The 19,706-nt window shown below is 41.3% G+C and overlaps 1 protein-coding gene across 1 annotated transcript in view; it reads left to right on the top strand.

The window, feature by feature from the left end:
- Positions 1-19,706, top strand: part of SMS (spermine synthase) — a 154,763-nt gene that overhangs the window by 59,975 nt on the left and 75,082 nt on the right. Inside the window, exons 3-6 of the mRNA XM_018562428.1 lie at positions 3,877-3,967; positions 7,759-7,823; positions 14,760-14,935; positions 19,186-19,340. Of these exons, the coding sequence (XP_018417930.1) occupies positions 3,877-3,967; positions 7,759-7,823; positions 14,760-14,935; positions 19,186-19,340 (487 nt within the window). The remainder of the gene's footprint in view (positions 1-3,876; positions 3,968-7,758; positions 7,824-14,759; positions 14,936-19,185; positions 19,341-19,706) is intronic.

The raw sequence follows: 19,706 nt of genomic DNA, 5'->3' as shown, positions 1-19,706 counted from the left end.
TCTAGGGCCATCAATCACTGATAACACTAAACTGATGAGCGGTAAAAGCTTTTAAAGTGTCGCCTATGGCCAATTTTGGGTATGGTAGTTTTCTGCGATTTCGCGGGTGCGCGCAATTTTAAAGGTTGACATGTTTGGTGTCTATTTATCCGACGTGACCCTGACTTTTATATTTTACCAAAAAACTAGGTAATAATAAATGTTTCCTAACATAATGTAAAAAAAACTTTTTTCTTTTCAAAATTTTCTTTTAATTTTTCCTAATTATAGTAAAAAATAAAACCCCCAGTGGTGATTAAATACCACCAAAAGAAAGCTCTATCTGTCCCCAAAAAATGGTATAAAATTCATTTCAGTACAGCGTTGCATGACGGAATAAATGTCAGTCAATGTACTGCAACACTGAAAAATGGCCTGGCCAGGAAGGGGGTCTAAACACCTGGTCTTGAAGTGGTTAATGAGTGAATTATGTAATATTACAGAAGGAATGTGCAAAGACAACTTGGGAAGCAAAAACCTTTTTGAAAACCAGCTACTGGATTGTGAAAAATGGTCAGACTCTTAGGCTGGGTTCACACCTGAGTGTTTTTTTCCCCGTTTTTTAGCACGTTTTTCCATTCAGTGAAATGCATGTTTCACTGGCGGTATGATATTTTTTCCTCTATTTTTAAATTATTTTTTTTCACTTTCAAACTTCCTGCCGGCTCCGCCCCCCTGCAAAGCGGCCGCTTGCAAGGGACGGAACCTGGACGTCGGCAGCCGCCGGAGGACACAGCGGGGATCGCGGACAAGGTAAGACCTTGTGGCTCGGGGTTACCGCTTTGTTAACCCCGATCCACACTCGGGAATACCAATGGAAACGCGTGGAAAAACGCCCCAAACACCCAGGTGGGAACCATGCCCATAGTAAAGTATGGGATTTCACTTGCTGGGCGTTTTACAGCGCGTCGATTAGCGCTGTAAAACGCCCAGGTGTAAACCAGGCCTTAATCATGACTTCCTTCAGTGAATATAGCCTGATAAATCATATATACAAGTCAAACAAATCATCCAAAAGTTTAGTTTCATGTGCGAATATAGATTGAATGAATATATCTTTTCTGAAAAAAGATCATTAGTTCTTTTATATTAAGCAACTTTTAGTGTTCTAATAATAATGCAGCTTTTAACAACATCCATAGCTGCCAAGAGGAGCATTTAAAATTCAGAAACAAACAACCTAGTTTAGTAAATAGCGAACCAAAAAAAAAATGATAAAGGGGACCTTGGACCACTTCTGTAATTACCGTAGCTTCTTATAACCTGGTAATAAAGAAGTTTATTATAGAGGTACTGCAGGGTTCCCTTAATCATTTTGTCTCTTTTTTTGTTTGCTACTATATTTGGGCAGACCCCCTCACAATTCGGTACCAGGGTTGTAACCATTAAAATCATGCACACTTGAGAGATCAGTTTTTAGATGATTTTTGTAAAGTTTAGTAAATAATTATAACAGGTTTGTAGTGGTCTGTGGTCCTTCAAGACACCAAGCTTGGTGCAGAGCTTGAGTAGAGAAGTGTACCTGTAAATTATTTTACCACATTTGCAAGTATTCCTTTTATTTTTTTCTTGGGATCACAGATGCCATGCACCTGGGGATATATGGGATGCTACTTTTAAATAATATTCCTGGCAAGATGATGGCCAAAATTATACATGACATGACACATGCAGAATTTGACAGATGTTTAGATATCCTTTTAATGTTCCTTTCTATCTGTGAAAGGTAATATGTGGATCAAATGTTTTGGGCTGGCTTCACACCTATCTGTCTCCATTTTTATGCGTTTACGCATGGTTTCATCATGCATTTAATCAAATGATGTGCTCAGCATCTAGTTAGGTGTGAGAATATCATGCTATTATTCAAATTTAGGGCCCCTGGCCTGTTACCAACACTAAGCAAGCATGCATTATGCATTTTCTTGTGTTCCCATTGACTTCTGTGGGCCCCTCATTGCACATCAACGGATTAAAAAACATGCCTTAACTATTTTCCATCGGTGCCACAAAACATACACCGATCAGCCATAACATACTGAAAGGTGAAGATGAATAACATTGATTGTCTTGTTACAATGGCACCTGGAAGTGGGTAGGATATATTATGCAACAAATGAACATTATGTCCCTGAAGTTAACGTGTTGGAAGCAGAAACGATGGGCAAGCGTAAGGATTTGGGCGGTCAAGGCTAATTGATGCAAGTAGGGAGCGAAGGCTGGCCTTTGTAGTCCAATCCAATAGAAGAGTTAATGTAGCTCAAATTGCTGAAAAGGTTAATGCTGGTTCCAGTAGAAAGGTGTTTAAACAGGCAGTGCATTGCAGTTTGCTGTGTATGGGGCTGAGTAGCCGCAGACTGGTTAGGATACCCATTCCACCATCAAAGCGCCTACAATGAGCATGTGAGCATCAGAACGGGACCTTAGAGCAATGGAAGAAGTTGGCCTGTTCTCATCAATCACATTTTCTTTTACATCATGTGGATGGCCAGGTGTGTGTGCATCACTTACGTGGGGAAGAGATGGCACCACGATGCACTATGGAAAGAAGGCAAACTGGCAGAGGCATTGTGATGCGTTGGGCAATGCTCTGCTGGCAAACCTTGGGTCCTGCCAATCAGGTGGATGTTACTTTGACATGTACCAACTACCAAACATTGTTGTTGACCAAGTACACCCCTGCATGGAAAGGTATTCCCTAATGGCAGTGGCCTCTTTCAGCAGGAAAATGCACCCTCCCACACTGCAAAAATGGTTCAAGAATGGTTTAAGGAGCACAGTAGAGAGTTTAGGTGTTGACTTGGCTTTTAAGTATTCCAGATCTCAATCCAATCGAACATCTGTGTGATGTGGTAGAAAAACAAGTCTGATCAATGGATGCCCCCACCTCGCAACTTACAGAACTTAAACGATCATCTTCTGATGGCTTGGTACCAGATTCCAGGGAATGCCTTCAGAGGTCTAGTTGAGTCCATGCCTCAGGGCTGTTTTGGCGGCAAAAGGGGGACTTACTCAATATTAGGCGGATGGTCATAATCTTATGAATAATTGGTGTATATGCTAAACAGGCCTACTCAAAACAATGAGATTGCAAGCAACATGTTTTGTTGCATTGTAACGTACATTTTACGATGTATTGATGTGAATGGGCCTAAATTTTGGCGTATGGTTTAGTGAAGGAAAGATTGGTGTTTAGTTATAAGAAAAAAAAAGTTCGGTTTGCGTCAGTCTGGATTCTTTCAGCTAAATGTTACTGTGATGACTGTATATTTTACATTCTGCTGACAAAAAACAGAACTCTGAATTACACAGGGACTAATTTTCCTAAACTTGAGCAAAGGTGCAGCAGTTTTTCATGTCACTCAGTAAGGTTCAAAAAGAAGAAGGAACCTGTTTCTTGTGAGCAACCGCTGCTCTTTCCTACCAGTCTGTACTTCCTGAGCAGCTAGGTGGCATTTGGTGCACAAATGCCAGGCCCTGCTTACCACTATTGATGTCATTCAAACATGGGTGAGTGCAGGCACAGATGATAGCAATGTGTCCATGTGCATGTGCATGCCAGCGTCTGTGCTCACTGCACTGTCTCTGTATGGCAGCTCCTTTCCACAATAGAGATAAGTGGAGCCTGCCACTTGTACTACAAAATCTATCTAGCTGCCTGGTGAGTGCAGAAAGGAGGAACTGCATTTTCCAGATTTAGCTCAATGTGAAAATCTGCCCTACTTCTGGAATTAGAATATGTTCTCATAATAAAACGTCACATTCAAACTAACTGTAAGGTTATTGTGGCTGCAGACCTAACAGATCATAAATTAACATATATTCTCTCTCTTTCAGCTTTGCTACTTTAAGAATTTATCCTCATGGCTTAGTACTGTTCAATCTGCAGAGTCGTGATGAGCCAAAGGAGAATGAATCTGTTCAGCAAGTATGTATATAATGCCCTCCGATATTACCTGTGCCTCACGTGTTTGTGATCTCATCACTTTCTGCCAGGATCATGTACATCCAGGGGAGATTAATACAGTTATTAGTTTAGGGAGATATACTGTAGCAGTTACATACAATGCTTTTTTTTTTCTCAATAAAAAACTCACAGCCATGAAAAGTTCTCATGTAACCTTATACTGACTGTGCAGGTTCTTGCTTTTCATGAACTTTTAATACATATTTAGTACACTGTTTTTATTAATGTATGAGGTATTGACCTTCTTTGATACCTATCATAGTTACTTCCTATATGTCCATATCATATTTGCATGATGCAATTTGGATGGTTGGTTTCCATGGTATGACTTTAAGCATAGATGGCAACTTTTCTTCTGTGCCAAATCTCATTATGACCTTTGCTAGTCACTTAAGTTGCCACTCGCTGGTTTCACCAGCAATGCTGGCATTGCTTTTTGGGGCATAATCAGTACCAGTACCAGTATTGCAACTCCCTCCTCATTGGCCTTCCACTACACAGGCTATCCCCCCTTCAGTCTATCATGAATGCAGCTGCTAGACTCATTCACCTAGGCAACCGCTCAGTGTCTGCAACCCCCCTCTGTCAATCTCTGCACTAGCTTCCTATAGCCCAAAGGATAAAATTCAAAATATTAACAACCACTTACAAAGCCATCCATAACTCTGGCCCCGGCTATATCTCCAACCTGGTCTCAAAGTATTACCCTAACCGCCCCCTACGCTTTTCACAAGACCTCCTGCTTTCCAGCTCCCTCATCAACTCCTCCCATGCTCGCCTCCAGGACTTCACTAGAGTCTCTCCCATCCTATGGAACTCTCTACCCCAACCTGCCCATCTATCTCCCACACTGACTGCCTTTAGGCGATCCCTTAAGACTCATCTCTTCAGGGAAGCCTATCCCACCTCAACCTAACCACTGAACAATCACTTTCTCAAACCATCATCCCCGCACAGCTACCTCCTCATGTATCACTTGCCCCTCCCTTTTAGATTGTAAGCCCTCCCGGGCAGGGCCCTCCTTACCATCTTGTCTTGAATTGTATTGTGATTGTAATGTCTTCCTTATATTGTAAAGCGCTGTGCAAACTATTGGCGCTATAAATCCTGTATAATAAGAATAATAATACCAGAGAAGCCAGTGGCCTATTGTAAGTCTTAAAATGCCACTGTAGCCAGGCTATACACATTCAAAGGTGTAAATATTGTTAACAGGCAATAAATTAGCTTTAAAACAAACCCTTGCTGTCCTCATTTCAACAGCAGACACTTTGCAATAATTTATCCACGGAATTTACAGCAGAAGCACTTTCAGATTCATTCTGAAAGACACATACTAGTGCAACTGTGGTGCAACACAGCACAATGCATGGCAGCACACTACTGTGAATTGTGCTGCCGGAAATGCTGCATAATCAATTTTTGTTCTAGTGTGGTATGTTGGGCACTCCATTGAAATGAATTGGCAGCCCTAACACAACGCACATAATGTGTTTAACGCAGTGGACTGGGTTGGTGTGAATGGGCCCTTAGTTGTCAGCCTTCAGATTCTTAATGTTAACACACAGCACAGAGCATAGGGAGAGGAGGAAACGAGATTACTGATACCCGACCTATGCAGGGCAAAATGTGACAGAATCTCTGCAAAGGGTACCCCCTTCTACCTCCCTTATACTCCCCTTGCCTGCGCTCACTCGCCACTTGATTCTCCACTGCAGCCAGCCAAACTACCCAGTGCTTCCTAGTATGAGGGAGCAAGTGACCTGTTCCTGAGTGATGCTCAAGCCTTGCAGCCAATCTCTAGGACCAAGCACTGCCACACCGAAGGAGTCTTGTCAATACTCTTCTGGGTTGCTGGTACATTAATTTCAGCGCCAGCTCCTACAGAGTAAGGAATGACAGGGTATCGCAGGCAAGGTGAGCACAAGGGGATCAGGACCCTTTGCAGAGACACTGTCTTGTCCTGGGCAAGTTGACAATGTCTCCTAAAAGTACTTCTCTTGTACAATTTGGGAATTAATGCATGCACCTTCAGAGTGCAGTGAGGGCTTGTTTAAAAACTTTTTTACTGCTTGTTATGAGTGTGTAAAAAATGAAATGATAAACTTCATTCAAATGATAAAAAATGAGATTCCGATCACTGTATTAAGTAGAAATTATCACTGTGAGTTGGACAATATAAAATATACCCTTTCCTGAGAATAATACATGGGAATGGGAAGGTACAATGTATTTCTAGCGACTTATTTTAACATGACTTTCAGAGTTTTTACATGCTTGCTCTTTAGTATTTTTGTTGTATTATACATAGAGATTTGATCTCTATATAGTAATCTGAAGAGGCGATGAGGATGTTTAGGGTTTTTGAAATGAGACGTTTATGGAGCACTGCTTCAAACTGGTCTCTGGGCATCACTGCTGTAAAAGCAGGGGTGCATGAATAGGGCTAGAGTCCCAGTAGTGGTGAATTGTGGGCTCTAAAGTGATACTCTCACTATCAAATGTGAGGAACGCTTCATCTTCACATATATAATGTGCTTCTTCAAAAAGAGTATAGACTATGTGCAAGTTTTTTTTTTTGGGGGGGAATAGGCACACAGTCACCTTCAAGCTACGTACTGCACACTGCCATAAATATAAAACCTTTGATTTATTCATTTTATTTATCAGTCCTACCTAAAACATTGGCACCCACACAAACAGACAATAAACTGACAAATCATGCATGCTACACATCACACACTACCACAATAATAAATCTAAAACTTTTTTTTTTCTCCTACCTAAAATGAACACTTTTTTTTGCATTTTTAGTTTCCTTATAATGTTTTGCAATGTACTCTTATAATCAAAAATGCACCATAAGCGAAGTGATTCCGACAATATTGTTGGTATCCTCCTCTCCCATTGAGTGACAACAGCTCGTAGGAGCTGCTGCATGTTCATGAGAACCTGTGGAGGCGAAGCAGCTCAGGGCACATCCTATCCAAGTTTATTAATATCATATCACATAGGTATATGTACACTAGCACATCCATCCCGCAGTTTGTCTTTTGTCCTCTCCACACCGCTGCCTCCAGACAATACACATACCACATCGGCACTAAGACACACCGTTCAGCTCTGTCCCCACCACCCCTCTCCTCCACTCTGCTATCTTGGGACATACACAGGGAGAAGAAGAGATAAAGACAGCAGAGTGGAAGAGAGGGGGGCGAGGACAGAGATGAACTGATGTCTTCGTGCCGATGTGGTATATGTATTGTCTGTAGGCAGCAGTGTGGAGAGGAGAGGAAAGAACAAAAGACAAACTGCGGGAGGGATGTGCTAGTGTTCGTAGACTTGTAAAATTACATTGATAAAATTCTCATGAACCTGCAGCAGCTCCTACAAGCTGCTGCCACTCAATGGGAGAGGAGGATCCAGACAGTATTGTCTCAGCACAGAGCTTAGCCCCACCCACAGTATATTAAATTTCATTTTAAGTTTATGGTAGATTTTTGATTACAGGAGTACATTGCACAATGTATCCCTGTATCATTAAGGAAACGAAAAATACAAAAAGGGCGTATTCCATAGTTCTCTTTTAACACATCTGAAATACATTCTACTTAGAATGTACATAGGTAAAATCCAAAACAATGTGTAAAAGGAAAAAATTTATGTTTTATCTTTGCCCTGTTATATCTATTTTGTTGGATTTTTTTTTCAATGAGTTTTCCGTAACAGTGTAATAATCTGTTTCCTCTCAGATATTAGGCAAGGTAGAAGAAAAAATGAAAGATATATTACACAACAGTATCACTCAAGTGAAGCGGTAAGTTGTTTTTGTCACTTCCTATTGCCTAGTGCTTTGCTAAAGTCTTGTGCTCACAGTCATTCTAATAATGTTTTCCTAAGAACAGGACAGCCTGGAGCATTTTGGTTTTAGTAGGAGAAACACTGGGGTAAAAGGCAGCAAGCTTTACTTTCATCTTGCAATTTCTTCTGGCTGGCCATATACTGTCAAACATTTCTCATATCTCTTTACAAAAATGTCATGGGAGAGACACTGCTACAGATGGCCATGTGAGCGAGGAACAAGCTTGCTAGTTTTATGGATTCTCCAAGTTGCATTCTATAGGAATTGTGCTAAAGTGCCATAGAACGCTGTTTCTTGTACACTTTATGGCCAGAGGTTTGTGGCAACTGATCATCACACCAATATGAGCTTGTTGGAGATTGTAATCCTAAACCATAGCCAATTATATGGAATTGCCCCTTTGCAGCTATAGAAGCCTTTACTCTTCCGGGAATGCTTTCCACAAGATTTTGGAGCCCGTTCAGCCAAAGAGCACTTGAGAGGTCTGGTACTGATGTTGACCTGGCTCACACTCTATGTGTACACATTCAGCTTATTCACGGCATTACTAAGATAGCTTGAAGAAGCAGTTTTTCAGGCGGATCTGATCAGAAGCTCACTGTTAGTCTATGGCAGGGATGTGAAATCTAGGGCTGCAACAACTAATCGATTAAGTTGATTATAATCGATGATTGAAAAAGTTGTCAACGTTTTCAATCATCGAATAATCGTCTTTCGATTCGTTGGCTCTGTTCACGGCTCCACACACGCTGCACCTCCTCCCCGCCTCACGCTCACCGCTGCCAGACCCGCGAACCGCCCACACACCCACATCCACAGTCAGCACAGGGACGCGGGTAGAAGAAGTAAGGAGGGGCAGGCATGGGGAGATGACAGCCGCTGACAGACAGGCCCGATCTCATCTCAGAAGCATGTTGCTGGAAAACTACTTAGGTAAGCCTGCACTTTCCCACACATGGTGCTCTATAATGTATTGCTGGGATAGTGGGATTTGTATTCCTTTATAGCTGATGGTACACAGTGCTGGAATACAAATCCCAGCAATAATACATTATCACAGTGCAATGCAGAATACCACCAGCTAGAGAGGACTACAAAACCCAGCAATAGTACATTATACAGACCAATGCAGAATACCACCAGCTATAATGTACTATTGCTGGGAATTGTAGTCATCTATAGCTGCTGGTATTCTGCATTGCGCTGTATAATGTATTATTGCTGGGATTTGTAGTCCTCTATACAGCGCAATGCAGAATACCACCAGCTATATAGGAATACAACAAATCCCAGCAATATATTATGCATACAGTGGGCCTTGTAATTGTCATATGTCGTTTAGGGGCAGCTGGATCTAAACGGACATCTGATTACCCCCTGCCTCCATCCAGGTCTGAAAAAGCAAGGTAATCTGATGAAAAAGGACATGTCCTTTCACATCCGACTCCTCATATTCCATCATGGGCAAGTTCAGTTTTTCATCTTGCGATGGAGCAAGAAACTGGACGGGCACAGATGTCACAACGGTGACATGTGTTCTGAATTTCTCTGATCAGAACTGAAGGAATGTGCGTGAAAGGGGCCTATGTATGATGGTCAGATGTCCACATTTTGGCCATGTAGTGTATAATTGCTTGTTTTGTGTGGTGAATGTTATGATTTAGCTCCCTCTTGTGGTTGAAAGCTAATATTCATTTTAATTAAACACCTTACACACTTTTAGTGGTTTGTTTTTACTGAGATCACTTGTTTTTATAGCCTAGTTACTTAATAATTGTAATACAATTATTTTTTGGGGGGAGTAATGTTTGTTTTGCACCACCTGGCTCAAGAAAGTTGATTTAAAAATCGACTGAACTGGGTGGGAAATTATCGGCTGAACACTGACCGAAGTCTATTGGATGAAGTCACTGTTGAGGTATTCAGGCAGTTTTGGCTGCTGCGGCTTTCTGTTACACCACGGCATGGGAATAAAGCACCACTCCTCTATGGCTTTAGCAGGGGAAATACAGCCATGTGCTCATAGTCAGGAGTGTGTCCTCGCTCCAAACAAACAGGTACATAAAAGTAAAGGAAGAATCTGATCGCCCTCCGTTCCTTGCTGAATCACTTCTCTATGACTAAGCCCAGGATTGGGTGAAACATATCGGAGGAATACAATAGTTGGCAGTACTGATTCTATTATTTTACAGGTTTATTGATTTACAGTGCAGATTACCCCTTCCATGCTGTTTAGCGTGAATGGAGGAATATACTGATTTTCTCTGGTTTGGCCCACGCACTGAACGAGAGAAATCTACATTATATTACCAAAAGTATTGGGGCGCCTGCCTTTACACACACATACACTTTAATGGTATCCCAGTCTTAGCCCATAGGGTTTAATATTGAGTTGGCCCACCCTTTGCAGCTATAACAGCTTCAACTCTTCTGGGAAGGCATCCATAAGGTTTAGGAGTGTGTCTATGGGAATGTTTGACCATTCTTCCAGAAGCGCATTTGTGAGGTCAGGGACTGATGTTGGACGAGAAGGCCTGGCTCCCAGTCTCCGCTCTAATTCATCCCAAAGGTGTTCTATGGGGGTTGAGGTCAGGACTCTGAGCAGGCCAGTCAAGTTCCTCCACCCCAAACTCGCTTATCCATGTCTTTATGGACCTTGCTTTGTGCACTGGTGCGCAGTCATGTTGGAACAGGAAGGGGAGATCCCCAAAGTGTTCCCACAAAGTTGGGAGCAGGAAATTGTTCAAAATGCCTTTGTATGCTGATGCCTTACGAATTCCCATCACTGGAGCTAAGGGGCCAAGCCCAACCCCTGAAAAACAACCCCACACCATATTCTCCTCCCACACCAAACTTTGCATTTGGCACAATGCAGTCATACAAATTCTCCTGGCTACTGTTCTCCTGGCAACCAGCAAACCCAGACACGTCCATCGGATTGCCAGACAGAGAAGCGTGATTCGTCACTCCAGAGAACACATCTGAACTTCTCTAGAGTCCAGTGGCGGCTTGCTTTACACGACTGCATCCGGTGCTTTGTATGGGATGGTTATGTAAGGCTTGGATGCAGCTACTCGGCCATGGAAACCTATTCCATGAAGCTCTCTATGCACTGTTGTTGTGCCAATCTGAAGGCCACACAAAGTTTGGAGATCTGTAGCTATTGACTCTGCAGACAGTTGGCGACTTCTGCGCATTGTGTGCTTCAGTATGAGCTGACCCCGCTCTGTCCTTTTACGTCCTATGTTGTTGTTCCCAGTTGCTTCCACTTTGTTATAATACCACTAACAGTTGACCGTGGAATATTTAGTAGCAAGGAATTTCACGGAACACCTGAATCCAATGATTTGGAGGGGTGTCCCAATACTTTTGGTAATGTAGTGTATGTGTGTATAGCTATCCTGATGATGTAATGCAAGAGCCTACCTGATTTGATTTAAACTGAATGTGAAAAATGAATGCCAGAAATATCTGATCCAAAGTTTACCAGGTAGATAACAATAAATACGAAGCTCTCACCAGTCCATTTTACAGTATCAGATGTGTTGAAAGGTGGAGTTACCCTCGATGGATACATGCAAATAGGTTTCATTTCCACTTGTAATACATGTAGAAGAAGACAGAACCTGGTACTGAAAAGAATCTTGCATCAGCCTAGCAAACCTTTCAGTGTTCAGTATTTACATTCTTTATCACTTCTCGCCATGTAGTAAAATCCAGAGGCTTCCTATAAATGGTCCTTGAGTTTTATAGGTTACTGTTGTCGAAATTCAGGATATATTAAAGTACAACTGAAGACAAACCTTTTTAGTTTTAAATAGAGTAAGGGAGGGTTATAACCCCTGCCAGCTTTTTTTCTTTTTGCCATGTGTGTCCCATTGGGGAGGTTTCCCTTCACTTCCTGTCTAATAGCCACAACAAAAAGTGAAGGTGAATCCCTCCTAAGTGAGGGATTTCCCTGATGGTCAACGAGGATAAAGTTTTTGCTTTAGTCACACTTTAATTATTGGGTCTAGATAAACTTTTACATTAATTGTAGCATCACCGGTTTACTACACTAATTAAAAGTTGGGGAGCTGGAGAAAAAGCATTTTCAATGCACTAAGCGTACACGTCATACCTCTGTGCCCCACTTTACTGTAAATGAATATTAATTGGCTAACACAGCAGATGGGATGTGTGGGAAATTCTCAGCCCAAGGTAGCGAATGTTTCATCTGTACATCAGTCACAGAATGTATTGGCTCCAAACCAAGTTCATATATCTTTGATTTCTTTGGATATATGCAGCAATTATTTCAGGCAACTTTATCAAAATGCATTCATGATGTCTCAAGGTAAACTATTTCCACGGGATGCTTTTCTGTCATATATATATTTCATTGAGAACTGTTTGCTTGCTGCTCTTGGTTTACTTTTGTAAGTTGCTATAAACCTGTGTCTCCCTTAAGCTGTAGAACACCCACGCTTGTGCTTTAGCAGCACCATACGGCTGCCAATTAACATTTTATGCGGTAGGAATTCCATTTAACGTCTGTAGCTTTTTGCTATTAGTAGTTAATATCTCCCCGGGGAAGGTGTTTTCCATCCATCCATATGGCTAGAGTTTGGAATTGTATACATCTTAGATCTGTGGATGCCAATTAAAGTGCATAGTGTTAGATGGAAAGCAACATGCAAATGTAAAACCATTGCTCCGGTATTTTTGGGCAAGTACCTCTTTAACACAAAAGGTATCTCTATCGAATGTGCATTTGTTTTCTTAAAGCAGTATTAAACTCAAACGTTTTTCAATAATGAAACTTTGCAGCTCAAATTTTGGTATTCTGCCACAGTTCATTCCAGACCTGAGAAGACCCTTTAGTCTAGCTTCAGAGCTAGGGTATCCTGGTCACCTTGTGGGTGGGGGTGAGATTGGGACACCGGAGACTAGTTAACCTTCTATCTTTACTTGTGCTGTTTAGGGCTGCAACAACTAATCAACTAAATAAATAATAATCGATTATGAGAATAGTTGGCAACTATTCTCATCATGGAGTAGAGGGGGAGGGAGGGAGAACGTTTTTTTTTGTTTGTACAACCAATCGATTAGTTGAAAAAATTATTTGGCAACTAATCCATTATGAAAATAATCGTTAGCTGCAGCCCTAGTGGTATTCAGCTTTTTGATTGTTCCTTCTTCAATGTATGGATGGTCACCTATTTTTAAATCAGTGAATGCCTTCTTGATTGTATACTTCTGTTGCACTGAGGACCTTGTAGTTTTTCCATGGCAGGTTAATAGATATCTGCTCCTGGACAACATGGCATGTTTTAGCCTTGCAGGCAGGCAGCCAACCTCATGCGGAGATGGTTGTTTTCTGGAGTCTTCTGGAGGGTGTTCCATGGACTCTTTTGGATCACCCTGATCTTCTATATTTCATGGCCAGTTGTATTGCTTTTGATGCTCCGTTCCTAAAGGACACGTGGATTTCTGCTTTGTTGATTCCAACTCTGTTGGTAGCTTGGAATCTGCTTCCTGCAGGCTTATCTTTTCCCCGGAAGATGTTCTTCATCTGGTGTGAGGCTGGAGACCTTTGCTCCAGGAGATTTTTGTGGTATAAATTTGGGGCCTGACACTGCTGTTTTTTCTTTTTTGGGGTGTTTGTACAGGGTATCTCTCAGGTGTGTCCCTTGTGCAGTTCCCATTACTCCCTGGGATCTTCATTTGGTTTTTCAGTTCCACCAGTAATGCTTTTTGCTCCTATCAGGGATTCTTCCACCCTCAGTGTCTCAGTGTACTGTGCATCTGGGATGTGAATCCCAAGCCAGTATGTGTTCAGTCGTTTCATGGAACTGTCTGTTTTACTTTTGGGTCTACTGACACTAGCTTTGTCAGTTTATAGTCTGTGGTTTCATGGGCATTCGTGTTTTCTTCGATTTTCTTGAGAGATGCTTTGGGGACCTTACAGTCTTAAGTGGTACTACAACTCAGGGGTGTGGAAATTTTTTTAAAAAACTACTTGTCCAAGGGCTAAAGTGGGGGCCAAATCTACTTGTCCTTCATGACAATCCTGAAATCATTAGTTGATGTTGTTTTAGAAAAACTGTCACATGACAATAAACAAAAATGTATCAATACTTGTATTTGCAAAACTGCTATTGGTGCATTCCTTTATTTATAAAAACAAAATCATACATTAAAACAGAGATGTACAAATCCCAGGAGCTCTGTATGCTCCTTACAAATGACAGCTGCCTCCTAACTTTTTTTCTCTAGGCTAGTCTTGGAGCTTGAAAAATATCTGTACTTGTACCGAGTACGGTACTTGGTATCGGTGCATCCCTAAAAAGAATGTTATTGCAAGTACAAAAAACTCTGTTGAACTCTTGTGTCCTTGTAACTTTCTGTGACCTGGATTGAAATCTCAAACCTTCCCAGGTGTCATTTGTGAAATACAAAACAACTCCCCTCTTTGTAATGAGGAGGAGCGGAGGGAGAGGTGTTTGTAGTTAAGGGGTGACACATTTTTCACCATGGTCAACAAGTGTGTTACAGGCAGGATCAACAGTAAGGTTAACAAAAACTGAAAAGGCAAACTAATGCAGCCACCACATTTAAGGACTGGTAAGCTGCAGTTAAATTAAATGTTTGATTATAAGCAAGCACAGTGTCCACCTTTTCCCCACTGCTCTTTCACTGAATTATTTGTGGTACTAAATGTTATTAGTCATGAGACCATTGAGGGGAACTTACTAAGACTGGAGCAGACAGAATCTGAAACAGCTGTACATGGCAGCTAATCAGCTTCTTGCATTTTCAAAGTTTTTTCGCCTGGGTTGAACTTGCCATTTTAAATCATATTTGTATTTGTTCCTGTAATAAGTGCTTGTTTCTTTATTTTGTCTTTAGGTTGCCAGCCATTGTTCGTGGGGCACAGGTTGACAGATACTGGCCCACAGCCGATGGGCGCCTGGTAGAGTACGATATAGATGAAGTAGTATACTATAAGGACTCGCCTTATCAGAATATTAAAATTCTCCACTCAAAGCAGTTTGGAAACATCCTCATACTCAATGGAGATGTCAGTAAGTAATACTATTCTGTGGGACCCTAACTAACTAAAATATATAAAAGCTACCTCAGGTCTGTCCAATAGAAATTAAAAAAAGCTTGCCATCTTTGCATTTTCTCAAATTCTATTAGACAGACCTGAGGTAGCTTTTACATATGTTCAGTGAGTCCTGTGTATCCCGGTGTTAGTACAAAAAATGTACAACATTTCCCACACTTACTGTACAGGGCTATTCACTAAAGGGTGAGGGGTTTGGAGAAGGCAGGAGAAGTGAACAATCTAGGACAACATAGCTGATATGGAAACATTCTCCAGTTCAGCCATGTTGTCCTAAATTGTTCACTTCTCCTGCTTTAGCTTTCTTCACTTCTTCTGCCTGTCCTGTTAGATTTATACTTTCCTTTCCCATAGCTGATGGAAATCTAATTTGTGTTTGTAAGGTAATCCTGATGTTTCTTGCTACTTGTTCTGACTCCGATTGTTGTATTAGCGATTTATCCCTTGCTGAGACCTCTATGCCTGCCCTTTATAAGCAGATATAATCACTGTGGACAATCCTTATCAGATAGCTGAACTCACCAAATACCTTTTCCATCCACAAAGTACTTTATTCCGTGCAGCAGGTTACAGGAGACAACAGGATACAGCAGATGAATGAATTGGTGGTATTTAAGGTGGTCAAAGATGATAATGTTTCCAAGCATGCAATGCGGATTAACATGTGGTCCTGTTAGAAGCAGCCATGACACTCCACACTGAACAAGAAGAAGAAATACATCATAGATGGGAGGGAACACAGAAAACATGTGCAATAACCAGGTGCAATTATCTAAAATGACCACTTGATGGCAGCACATGACTTAACCATACAATATCAATGAGAAAATGGCTTAAGGAAAATAAACCATATAATGTCTCATCTCACATTAACTGACATAATATTGACTGTGCCTATGAATAAAAATATTGTGGCAGCACACTACTGATGCATTCATATTTGAGACCCAATTGAGTTTTAGAGCAGCCTGATATTGGTTACCATACCATGAGCAAAGGATACAGTTCCATCTTTTCTATTAATGCGTGACACCCAAAATGGAAATCCATGAATAAAAGGTTCTAACTTCAGAACACTGCAACATTATAGAGATTAAGGGTTCCAGTCATGTTGTCAGCCTCACCAGTTAAGTAAATTCTACAATCAGATGCTAAATACAAAATAGTGGAAAGCAACTGGTGTTTAATGACCTATGCTCACATATACCCACAGTTGATCCAGAGGAAGGAAAAGAAATCCCTTTTAAGCCTGATTCCATTTGCTCCAATAGGGGAACAAATCCTTCCTTATCCCCATAGGGCAATCAAATATTCCCTGGATCAATGATCTCTGGTGTTTTTTGACTTATAAAATGTTAATATATAATTATATTCTGTACATTTAGAAATGCATCCAGATTTTTTAAAACAATTAACTGAGCTAGCTAGAACTAGTTTCTAAGGTAGCCTATTTCACACTGCATGCAAAGGTTAAACCTCTTTTCCTCCAGACGCAAAGAGTGACGCCTTGTCCTTTGCAGTGACCTTCAAGTGAATAATTTGGCACCAAGCTCACTGTATGGACCATTTATGTATTTATACATAGTGATCATGTCTCCCCTTAATCACCTCTTCTCCAGAGAGAACAAATTCAGGTCAGCTAATCTTTCTTCATAGCTGAGCTCCTTCTCTTATTATTTTAGTCACCCTTCACTGCACTCTCTCCAGTACCACAATATCCTTTTTGTGAACTTGAGCCCAAAACTTAAGTGAATATCCCAGATAAGATCTTACTAAGTATTTGTACAGGGGCAGGATTATGTCTCTCTCTGGAATCTATACCCTTTTTAATACAATAATTTTTTTTTTTGCTTGCTTTAGAAACTGCAGCTTGACATTGCATGCTATTATTGAGTCTATGGTCTACTAGAACACCCATATCCTTCCCGATCATGGACTCGCCCAATTGTACTAGGGCTGCAGCTAACAATTATTTACATAATCGATTCATTGGCCAATTTTATTTTTTTTGATTAATCAGATAATGTGAATAAAACATTAATAAAATAATATTTTAAATAAATTTCAGTGTTACAGCAATAAAGTTTATTTCAGAATAAAACGGTTTGCACATTTAAAAAAATTGTACTGCACTGGAACGCAGGGCATTGCAGTACCAGTGTGGGTGATCACACTGCACACGGGAGGTGCATTTGGGATCCATTGATCCAAATGAATCGCACTGCAACACACAAAATGACTTTTCCCACCTTTTTTTATATATATATTTTTCTAATAATTGTATGTATTACACTAGACATGTTAATTAGTTTCATGGATTTGAAATTATGTGAATTGTAAAAGAAATATAATAAAATAACCAACCTTTTATTTAAAATAACATACCAAAAAATGTTTTCTTTGCATTTTTTATTTATTTAACTTTGTTTCTATTTGTTTGCATTTTTAATTTGTATTAACTTTTTTTTTTACTGTTTTAAATGTTTTAGTGTTTTTTTAGTTTTAGTTTATTTAAAGGAGAACTATGGGGTTAGGGCTTTTCCCCATAGTTCTCCTTAGGGTATACTGAGACGCCGGAGCGGATCCCGACTTAGATGACGGGATCCGCCCAGCTGTGTGAGTGACAGCTGGCTCTGCCTATCTAGAGGCAGAGCCAGCTGTACCCGCCCCCTCCCCCGTCCGTTCCGCCAGTCAGCGCTGGCAGATCGGAGCAGGGAGAGGGGAATCCAGCCCCTCCCCCTGTCACGGCAGAGAGCCGTGACAGGATCGGAAGGTGAGCGAACCTGGTATGTGTTCGCTCACCTCCCGATCTACTGAGCCGACCTGTGACAGTCTCATTGTCACAGGTCGGCTAGAACTATGAGGTGAGTGGAAATCACTCATCTCATAGTTCTCCTTTAACTTCAAATTGCAATAGCCAATAACAGGCATGCTATTGCACCCACTGCCTGCTTTAAATCAGCAGAGGAGGGACCTGAAGGACAAAGTTCTCCATCAGGTCCTCCTCTGATGATTGACAGCAGGCAGCATGCGGAGGATAATGGCCAGCCTGCTATTGGTGTTTGCTGGGTATGGCTCCTAGCCTCTAGATGAACAGGGCAGGCAGCGGAGGCACGGGGGGAGAGAAGGAACGGGGCAGCAGCAGAGGCAAGGGGGCAGAGGAGGAACGGGGAAGCGGGGGAAAGCAGTCACAGCGGTCTCTCCTTCCCGCTGGTGCCGGCTGCAGTGGTCTGTATCCCCTCTGCCGATAACAACGCGGATTGAAAGGGACACAGACTGCTGCAGCCAGCACCAGCGGGGAGGAGAACGAAGTAGCAGAGCAGCGGCAACTAACCTAAAATCAACTAATCGATAATGAGAATCAGTGCCAACGAGTCTCATTATTGATTATAATCGATTTTAATTGATTAGTTGTTGCAGCCCTAAATTGTACTCCCCCTAGAGTGTATGAAGCATGCATGTTTTTAGTCCCCAAGTACATAACGGTACATTTATCAACATTAGACCTCATTTACCACATAGCTGTTCAATCAAACAGTGCATTTAGGTCTGCTTCCAAGTTGGAGACATTTTGTAAGGACTTTGTGCTTGCACTTTATTGCAGTAACCTGCTGCTTGTAGTGAACTCTGTTTTTTCCTATTTGCGCAAATGCTCTGGGGTAGGGTGGGCTTGGGGGTGGGATGGGGCCCGGCACAGAGCCCAGAGTTGGGCTTGTCTGTGTAAGCTCCATGACTCCGTGTAATCAAGCTGCAAAATGAGGTATCTTAAAAATCCAGGTTCCTGTGTGAGGTGAGGTTGCAGGAGAGCTTTTCCAATGGCATGCCTTTCTTTAACCCTTAATTCTTATATGATCACAAATTGTTATGAAGAAAGGAATGTTAGCATGTCATTTCTGGCCAATGTTTGCTTAATAGAGTTATGTAGATTTTTAGTGTTTTTGTCGCTCTGAAAGCTAACAAAGCCTGCCTGGAGGTGACCTCACTAGTACCAGGCTTAATTAAAAAAGATATCATGGAGGCCATAGGTTTGTTTTTACATCGTTGCTGGGGGCTTCCATGTTATTATTTAAACTCTTGAAAACAGGGTATATTTTCTCTTGGTGGAGGTTAGTACTGTATTTATGCAAATAGTTTACTTGGCTAAATGTTTGTTGCTGTTAAACCATATTTTATTAATTTAAATTCTGCTGTGTGCATTTCTTCCAGACCTGGCAGAGAGTGACATAGCATATACCCATGCTATCATGGGCAGTGGAAAAGAAGACTACTGTGGGAAAGAAGTGCTAATTCTTGGAGGAGGTGATGGAGGGATACTGTATGAACTCGTCAAACTAAAACCAAAGATGGTTACCATGGTGGAGATATCCTTTGTTGCTTTGTACTTCTATTATTTCCAGTAGACTTTAGCTTTATAGCATTGGGGAAAGCAAAACAAGTTATCAGTTGCACGAAAGTAGATTTCTGTGTTTTTCCAAGTAATTTTGTTATGAACACAGTAAATATCTTCATCAACAAAAATGGTAAGCGTCCAGTTGTGGATTTGCATCAAACCATAAGACAAGTCGAGTCAAGCAGATCTGAACTAGTTAAAAAACCTTTTCGCCTGAGATACAATAGCACTTCTGCCTGTTTTGCTACATCCTGTATACTGTATCCTCTACTTACTGCAAAAGAATAATGCAGAGTGTAAAATAGAGTATTACTCCCCCCCCCCCCCTCAAAAAACA

The sequence above is a fragment of the Nanorana parkeri genome, unplaced genomic scaffold, assembly GCF_000935625.1.
Source record: "Nanorana parkeri isolate BGI_ZX_2015 unplaced genomic scaffold, ASM93562v1 scaffold577, whole genome shotgun sequence".
Classification (NCBI taxonomy): Eukaryota; Metazoa; Chordata; class Amphibia; order Anura; family Dicroglossidae; genus Nanorana; species Nanorana parkeri.
Note: the sequence above shows the minus strand (reverse complement) of the source record. Positions and strands in the feature narration are given on the sequence as shown.